Source organism: Alnus glutinosa, chromosome 10 (assembly GCF_958979055.1).
Source record: "Alnus glutinosa chromosome 10, dhAlnGlut1.1, whole genome shotgun sequence".
In the NCBI taxonomy this organism is placed as follows: domain Eukaryota; kingdom Viridiplantae; phylum Streptophyta; class Magnoliopsida; order Fagales; family Betulaceae; genus Alnus; species Alnus glutinosa.
In genome coordinates this window covers 1804157-1813986 of record NC_084895.1, presented here as the reverse complement: position 1 = coordinate 1813986, position 9830 = coordinate 1804157, and the positions used below count along the sequence as shown (strand labels likewise).

Sequence of the window (9830 nt, the reverse complement as noted above, 5' to 3'; positions counted from 1 at the left end):
GATAAATAAAGTTGATCCCGAATAACTCATATATAAGAAGGTCATTCATAAAGACTAATTACCCATAAATATGGTACATATATAAGGATTGTTACACATTTTAATATATGAAAGGAATGACCTATCATATAATGGTTTTACCGCTATGATTCATGTGAAATATTTCATAGTTGAGTAGAGGGATTCCATAAGTAGGTAGCCACACTAAAAAATCTAACACCATGAGGACGTGTCATAAAAGCGAAGTGGAAAAATGTAAGATTTTATCTTATATATATATGACATATATGCCACATGTATATATGATTTATTATATTTAATAACAATTGTATATACGGTGTATGGTATGATCATTTAATTGTAAATTATCTAATGGAATCAAATCAAATTAATTGTCATTGACATCAATTTGTAAATTGATATCAAGTCAATTTAATTAATTATTCCTTGACAGGAAAACAATTATGGTGTACAACAATTTTGAAGATCCCTGATCTATCCTGTAAATAAATAGTATGTGCACTCCATCAATACTGTATTCAGCAGATATAGATTAGAAGATACCTCTTATTATTTTGTTTTCAAAAGTTCTTTGAAACGCTTGAACAAATATGGTTGAAAATAACCCTAAATCCTTTATTTTACGTAGGAGGTGTTAGAAACACCGGTTAAACACTCTTGGCCTCTCACATGGGATGAGGCCCACCACATGTAGGCCCCATCCCATAAAAGAGAGGGTTGTGTAACCTATGTTTTTTTTAACATTTTCCTTATGTTTATGCTTTCAGACTGATGTCTCAACGTGCCCGGAGGTACCGATGCCGAACTTCAGAAGCTATGATAGTAAGGATATGACGGTCGTCGCTATGACAGGTGTTTGAGTAACGGTAGTAGCAGATACCATGCCTCAAAACAATTTTCTCCAACCACCTTTCTCTCGTGCTTTTCAGACCCTCTAAAGAGCGTACGTACCAATATGAATGATGCTTAAAGATAGTGCTCAATCAATTGTCGAGACCCTTTAGGAAGCCGCCATTCACTTTCCGAGCTTCCACCAGGAAGTTTAGGTAAGCACTCTTAATCAATCCTTAATTCCTCAACAACCCCTTTTTTTTTCCTTCTTTTTTTTTTTAACAACTCAACAACCATTTTAAAGTTGACTAAATCTCTTTCTTATCTATACAAAGGCTCCCTCTGCTCTCTTTTTATCTCTCTTCATCCCGTAGTAAAACCGCATCCTTCCTCTTTCTCGTCTCTCATGGCTTCCCGTTTTATCTCTCTTCACCCAGTGGACAACACATCCTCGCTCGCTCTTCTCTCTCTCACGGCTTTCCTCCCTCTTCACCGACGCTAGCCAGCCCATACTTCCCTGTTAAAACAAAGGTAAAGTTTTTATTTTTATTTTTCTTGCATTTTTTTAAATACGACCCATTTTTGTTTTTTTACGAACATAATCATCACAATGACATGGCGCTTAATCATTAAGCCAATATCAATTTAATACATCTTATAACAGGGCTGCCTCTTCTATTAGGCGACTTAGGCGGTGGCGTAAAGCCCAGTGAAAAAAGGCCCCAAAAATAGTATTGCTCTATAAACATGAAAAAATTAAGACAGATTTGTTAAAAAAAAAAAAAAAAAAGGCCCAATTATAGTGCACAACAATTTTGCTAAAGAAAGGGAAAAAAAAACATGCATCAACTCTAAATCCCATGGATAGGTCAACCTTAAGGCCTAGGAACACAAGATTTTGCCGAAGCAAAATAAACACAGTGATTTATCTGTTCCTTTGACAGATTAAAGAACCCTCACATAAAAAACCCAACCGTCAGATGCCTAAGAATATAAAAAGTTAGTAAAAAAAAAAAAGAGGGCAATCTCTCCATTTGAGACTCTATAACTCCCGCACGGAAAAATTAATAGAAGAAGTAAATAACACTTTTTCTTTGTTTTGAAAAAAAAAAAAAAAATACAAAACAATCTCTCTCAGCAAATTACCAAAATCACTCTCTAAAATGTGTTGCAATTTCCTCCGGCAGCCAAGAAGAAGGAGCCTAGGAGGTGCAGGACACTGCTACAAGCTCGCCCGCTTGACCAGCAGTCAACTCTAACCTCCGGCCTCTCTACTACGCTCCATTCGTCAATCTCTCACACACAGTCGGCAATCTCTTCTCCACTCCACTCTGGCTCTAAAGAGTAAAGCCTTCCCTTTATTTTCTTGTACAGAAATGACTCTATTTTTTATATACATTAAATGGGTGTATCAAACGTCAGAGATAAGATGAAAAGTGAAACAGCCACACGGTCCACGTCTTTGACAAGAGATGAAGGTGAAAAGGTGTGGCTATTTCACCGCCACATCTTTTCTTTGTTTTTTTTTTTTTTTTTTTGTAAGTCATTTTCCCATGCGAAAAAGTAACCTTCCTTTTTTTTTTTTTTTTTTTAAACAATAAGGAAAAGGAGTTACTTTATTAGTAAACTAATATTAGGCATATGAAATTATGAAAGGATGCCAATTTATTATTTTGTCTGTATAAATTAGTTACTAATTATTAAAAAAAAACTGTCTTATGCAGGTTAAAATTGTTACATAATTTTATTACAGAGCGAAGCGTATTTGATAAATCAGGTTTTCTTTTATGTCACCTTTTTATTTATAATATTTTTTAATTATATATGTATGCTAGAAATATAATTAGTTATGACTTATGAAAAGCTTTAAACATAAAAGAATATATATATATATATATATATATATATATATATATATATATATATATATATATATATATATATATATATATATATATATATAATTGAATCTAAAAAAAATATGCAGACAAATTTATTACTAGCAATAAAATGTTAAATCTTAAAAGCAAGAAAAATAATATATATATATATATATATATAAATTAAACATAAAAAATGCCCTATCTAAAATTGTCTCCTTAGGCCCCACAATATATCGAGTCGATCTTGTCTTATAATATATGCATAATATATCAGAGATAAACTTGTTGTAGTAGAACTAAATTCATTAACTCAAAAGTGTAAATACAACATTAGAGTTATATATCTATCTATATGTTTAAGGTTTAATCAAAATATTAATTACATCAAAGAATGACTTTACAAAATAAGTGTCACATACGACACAAGCCTTATATAAAAGGCTATACAAAACACGGGTTATCCTCATGTCCAACACATACAACCGTTATGATAGACTTCAGTTGTACTACCTCAAATATAAAGCCACTGGGTCCTCATCGACGTCAGTGATACCTGCAGTTACAACATCAACATCTACACAATCGTGGTGATAGCAACATCAACATAGGTGAAAGTGTGAGTCCACAAACTCAGCAATATAAAACTCACTAAGTTTTCACAATGAGCCAACTCTTTTCTTTTCTACCTTGTATATGTTTACTATAATAGTAACTATTAGTGGAAATCGTTCTTTTAAAGTTTCGTAGTTAATATCATAAACACGGGCACTTCGTATCTTACCATAATAGTAATTATTAGTGGGAATCATTCTTTAAAAGTTTCGTAGTTAATATCGTAAACACAGACACTTCGTATCTATAAGGAAATCTTATTACTTATACACTCATTTATACATATATCATCTAGCTAAGCCATACTCGTATTCAAGTTTTCCAAACCTTCAAGAATAACAAGCATATATGTACTTTTAAGTAGAAAATGAGCAGTATCATAGCCCAACTATGTAGAGATACAAGCATTTCCAAACCTTCGGAAAATACCTGTATCTAAGCACAAATAAGCTCAATGCCATGTTAAACATCATTTACACTCTAGCCGTAACTATATACATATGTTATGTTCCATTTAAACTCATAGGCATATTGATACATCTAATATGAAATTCCATTTAAATCATCTATCCAACCTAGCTATAACTGTATACATATGTTCTATTTCATTCAAACTTATAGGCATACTGGTACATCTACCTATGAAAACATCTTAAAACGTAAATCATGTCTCACATCATATTATGCTTGCCATACATCTGTTTTCTTTATTTTCTGTTGCTGATGTTGTTGGGCTTTATATCCATTGATCGAACACTTGCTCTGTTTGCTATTTGCTATGAGACTCGAATCCCCAGTCTTGTTTTTAATGCTGTGGGGCTTTATACCCATTGGTCTTACACTTGCTCTGCCATGATGTTCTTTCAACCATGGTCTTACTATTCAGTGTTAATGATTTCGTTCTATGTTCATACTCATTACATCTCATACTCATCATGATCATGCTATCATACACATATGCATCGTATAACTTTGTATGCTTTTCTATCAATTTTCAATTACATCATGAAACATACTTCTCAACTCATTTGAAATCATCTAAAGGCATAGCTTAACATATTTTAAGATATTGAAATCAATCACAAGCATATATCACCTCAAAATATTATTGGCTTTGGTTAAACAAATTTAGTATTTTGCATATTATAAAACTACAAATTATATTTTCTCAATGAGTGAAATACTCACCTAGGCTGCATGAAAATTGGGTATAAAGAAATCATTCTTGTAAGCCGCGCAATGTATTACTATATATAAGACATTGTGATAACAATTAATACTAGCACATAGTATTTTTTTAACTCTAAATTTTCACTTAATTTTTGAATTGCTCAAGAATTAAGACTTATGGAAAACTTATAATTTTCTAGAGCTCCATTTGACAACCCATTAACTAATAACAATAACTCATAAGATTTTTTTTTCTTTTTTTCTTTTTTCTTTTTTTGAGAATATGAGAATATCCTTAATAAGCTAGAAAAAGTGTAGCTAAGTAAAAATTACATTTTGTAGAAAAGAGGGGCAATCCTCTAACCACACCTCATTTAGTAATTGGGAAATAGCTAACTTAGCCACCCTATGAGCAACAAGATTAGCTTCATGTCTCACATGGTAAACACAAAAAGGATCCAGTCTCTGTAACCATAGCCTAGTATCATCAATGAGATGACCAAAGCTAGTGTAACAAGGTCCCGTCTTCTTCAAAATGTTCACCACATTCAAAGAATCGCCTTCTAGGTGCACTTGAGTGAAGCCCAACTCACATCCAAATAACCTATAAGATTATCTTAGAGTTAGATACATAAATTGCTAATTTTACAACACTTAGAAAAATCTAGGATTTGGGTCTAACCTTGATTTCTCACCAAAAGTGAAACAAAATGCATGGAGATTGTGTAGAACACTTCAAAATACCCAAATACCTAAAGGAAATTGAGAGATCAAACTCAAACTTTAAAACACCTACACAAAATCTAGAGGAATTAGGATTTTTCCGAATTACCTCAAAGCGATCAGTGAAAACATAGATCCTATAGCAAGGATCACGTTTATGGTATCAGATTTAAGTTTGAAAGCTTCAATCTATCGAAATCTAAGGTTTATTATCAAAACCTAGATAATGGGGAAAAATTGAGCTGAAAATTCACTTCCAGCAATTTCTACCAAGGCCTGTCCAGGCACGCGCTAAAAATGAAACTTTTTGTCAAGCCTATTCGGACACGTGCGAGATGTGAACCTACTGCCCAACCCGTCTGCAAGCCGTCCGAACATGCCAAAGGACACAATTCTACTGCATGACCCGTTCGCACACACAACTCAATCAGAAACTTAGTTCTAAATATTTTCTTAGTGTTTTCCTTCCTCATTTTATCTAGTTAATCACTTAGTTACTCCAATTCATGTTTTTAACAATTAATTAACATCTTGGACCGCGCGCGCGCACACACATACACACATTTTTAACAATTAATTAACATCTTGGACCCCCCGCACGCGCACATACACACACACACACTATATATATATATATATATTAATTTTTTATTTATCTTTCTTAGGATTTAAGTTGTGTTCATTGTCATTCTCAAGCCTAAATCTTTTGTTGCTTTAGAAATAGAACACGCCAAGGCAAGCTAGCTATGTATGTTTGTTTAGTTATTATTTTTTTTGGGTTAAATACCTATTTGTTCTCTCAGTTTTCATTTTTATCATAGGTGGTATCTGTGATATGGGAAAAGACGGAGATGATACCTCAGTCTATTTTTCCATCCAAAACTGATGAAAATCCACGTCAACGACACGTGGCACAATTAAAAGTGTGACACATGGTTGCACAATTTTTTTTTTTAAAAAAAAAAATTAAAAATAAAGGGGTGGCTTTGGGCCCCCCTGGACAAATGGGGGTGATTCGGCCATCTCTAAGGGGCCAAACCCTTTCCTTCCCTCCCTCCACCCCCCCCCCCCCCCCCCCCCCCCCCCCCCCCCCCCCTTTTTTTTTTCTTCTCACTTTGGTCCATGGCCACCCCCAAAATTGGCCTTAGGGTGGGCTATTGGCCAAAATGGGGGTGGCCAGCGACCCCATGTGGCCCAAAGGGATGACTTATATTTTTATTTTTATTTTTTCTAAAACATAATGCCTTTAAAATTTAAAAAAATTGTGCAGCCACGTGTAGCACTTTTAATGGTGTCACGTGTCGCTGACATGGATTTCCTTCAATTTTGGATGGAAAAATAGATGAATGTACTATCTCCGTCTTTTTCTTTAACACAGATACCACCTATGATAAAAATGAAAATTGAGGGAGCACAAAATAAAGTTTGTAAACTACAGGGGTGTGTAAGTGTTTAACCTTCTTTTTTTTTTCTTTTTTTTCTTTTTTTTTTTCTGCCATTTTTTTTCTATTCTTTACTTCGGTACATTAACAAACCATTCATAAGACGAAATTATTCATCAAACACACTTGCAAAAGTATTTTTCATGTTATGTCATATCAAAAAATTTGGAAGATTATAAATAAATTTCTTTCTACATTTTTTTTTTCTTCCTTTTCCTTACTATTAAAGCAGATCTTCAAGATATTATTTGGCAGTGGCAAAAAGAAAGAATAGGAAAGAACAAATGATGGCAAAAACGAGTGGTAGCAATCAAACATCCATCACTATTAGAGATATTGAAACAGAAGTGACATCTTCGATTCAAGGAAAGCTCTGCCAAAAATCTCCAATACCAGCTAAATGTTCCATATTTAGAGTCCCGAATAGACTACGTAGGCATAATGAAAAGGCTTTCGAGCCTGAGTTAGTTTCAATTGGTCCATTTCACCGCGGGAAGGAGAAGCTGCAAGCAATGGAAAAAATTAAGTTATGGTATTTGCATTGCCTCCTCGATCGAGCACCAACTGCGAAAACTACTTTGAAGTGTTTTGTAGAAGCTATTGGAAGAATTGAGCAAGAATGTCGAGCATGTTACGCAGAAGAAATCGGTTTTGTTGAAAAAGATTTCATAGAGATGCTTGTGGTCGATGGTTGTTTTATCCTTGAATTATTCCGCAAAGGTTTTGGGGAGGTGAAGCCAGATATTGAAGACCCCGTGTTCTATATGCCATGGATGAACTGGAGATTAGCAAATGACGTGAGGCTACTTGAGAATCAGCTTCCTTGGTGCGTGCTTGATCGTTTGTTCGACCTAACCAAATCACATGCTGAAAAGACATCCCTACCTAATCTTGTCCTTTGGTGTTACGGATTTGAATGGCCCCCTCGTGACAACGTCAAACACGACCATATACTTGATTGCCTACGAAACTCCATAATTGGAACATCCACAATAAGACCGGCCTCTAAAACTTTGCACAGAAACCTCACGTGTATGGAACAGATTCCATCTGTGACAGAACTTGTGCAAGCTGGAGTTAAATTCAAAGCTGAAGATACAAACAGCAGCCTTCTTGATGTAACTTTTAAAGACGGAGTGATGACAATCCCATTTAAATATGTTCAAGATGATACAGAATCTTTAAACAGAAACCTCATTGCATTTGAACAGTGTGATCCTAGCAAAGACTTTGAAATCACCTCTTATGCTAAGCTCTTTGCTGACCTTATTAACACTAGCCAAGATGTAGATTTTCTAAAAGACAATGGAATTCTAAACCTCTATTTGGGCACTGACGATGGAGCAAGTATCTTCAAGAGGCTTTATGGTGATGCTTCAGTGGGGGCTTTCTTTTACTTAGAACTCTACCGTGAAGTGAATGCATATTGTAGGCGCCCTTGCAATAGATGGCGAGCAATGTTGAAGCGTGACTATTTTGGCAACCCATGGGCGATCTTATCGCTCATGGCTGCATTCTTGATTCTAGTCTTCACCTTTTCACAAACCCTTTATTCTGTCCTTTCTTACTATCAAAGCCCCTCTTAGATCAGTTAATAAATTGTAAGCTAATCTCAATGTGTGTTTCTCTTAATAAGTCTGATTAATTATAGATCCTGTTGATCTTAGATGTTCTTTTTGTAGACTGCAAGTACTATATATTTGTAATTGTAAGAATAATTGATCTTGATAAATATCATGACTGTGCCAACCCGGATCTCATTGTCTTAGTAATAAAAGTCAAATAATCACAATAACTTGTACCATACATACATCCTATCTCATAACATCAAACCGGGTGATGGCCTGATGGGTATGGGTCCTCTTCATCCGTGTCCACCCCGCTGAAGAAGACGAGGATTGGTGGTGTGGTGCGGGGGGGCTCAGCCAATTAACGGGTGATGGGTTTGGGTTCTCGCTATCCGTGTCCACCCTGCCGAAGGAGACGAAGGGTGGTGGTGTGGTGTATAGGGCTCAGCCACATTGGTGTCAGGTTGAGGGGTGCAAGATAGATCGATCTGAGTGATGCCAAGTCACCTAAGTCCATTATTCCTGGCCTTGAGCAGAGATTTTGTCAACAGTGCAGCAGGACAGCCAGCCCTCTACTCTTGGTACTATTCTTTCTCATTTGTTGGTTCCAGTTATTGTTTGCTATTATGGTTAATCTTTGGTGGGTTTTTCTTCTTGTTGCTTTTTCGGTTCTAGGATTTGCGTTGATTGTATGTTTTTGGCATATGCACATTGATCAACTCAACTGATACAACAACTGAACTTCTCTATCAATCCTTCTGTGTAAAAGAACACATGTTCTCTTCGGAATTTAAGAAGAAAACGAGAATTGGAAAAGAAGAAACGGAATGAAATTCTATTGAAAAGAGGCAATTCGAAGAGCCACACCCTCCAACGTTCAATTTGAACAGTTTAGAACAATTCGATAACTCTCTCTTTCTCTTCCTCTCATTTACGCAATTTTCTATGCCTATCAACTGAATCAGTAATACATTCAGTTACAACTACCAAACATAACGACTATAACGAACATAATGACTTCAGTTACAATCTTCTTGGGCCTTGTTCACTCCAGCTGTCAATGCCTCTCCAGCTTATCTTCTTCTCCTCCGATGGCACGCATTAGCCTTCTCTCCTTATGATGCCACGTAACAATCTTCTCTCCTTACGTTGCCACGTATCAACCTTCTCAGAAGAGCTCCTTACAATTCTCTCCTCTTTAAAGCACCTTGCCCACAAGGTGGGGGTAGGCTTGTGTTAGAGTGGTCCTCCTCCCAAGTTGCATCATCTTTGGATTGACCAGCCATTGCACCAGCAATTCAGTGATGGAACAATTGTTCTTTGGCCGAGATCGACGAGTTAAAATCTCTATTGATTTAGGCTGAATGATGCCTACTAAATTCACAGGTGACAAAATTGGTAAAACAGATAAATTGGAACCTAGTTTAGGTTTGAGTTGAGAGACATGGAAAATACTCTGTTTGGTATGTAAAGCAAAAGAGCTAGAAGCGGCATATCTGAAATAGTAATTAGGAGAGATGGCTTTAGTTATCCTATCTTTGCAGAAGAAACTAACCATCATGCTCATTCATAGGGTCATA

At 35.6% G+C, this 9830-nt stretch overlaps 1 protein-coding gene across 1 annotated transcript; it reads left to right on the top strand.

The window, feature by feature from the left end:
- Positions 1-2022: 2022 nt before the first annotated feature.
- LOC133879829 (UPF0481 protein At3g47200-like) lies at positions 2023-8268 on the top strand. Its single transcript, XM_062318600.1, has 2 exons — positions 2023-2196; positions 6915-8268. The coding sequence occupies exon 2, from the start codon at positions 6967-6969 to the stop codon at positions 8266-8268; it is 1302 nt and encodes a 433-aa protein (XP_062174584.1). The 5' UTR covers positions 2023-2196; positions 6915-6966.
- Positions 8269-9830: the final 1562 nt, after the last annotated feature.

Coding starts and splice junctions, on each gene's coding strand:
- LOC133879829 (XM_062318600.1), top strand. CDS start 6,967: ATGATGGCAAAAACGAGTGGTAGCAATCAAACATCCATCACTATTAGA.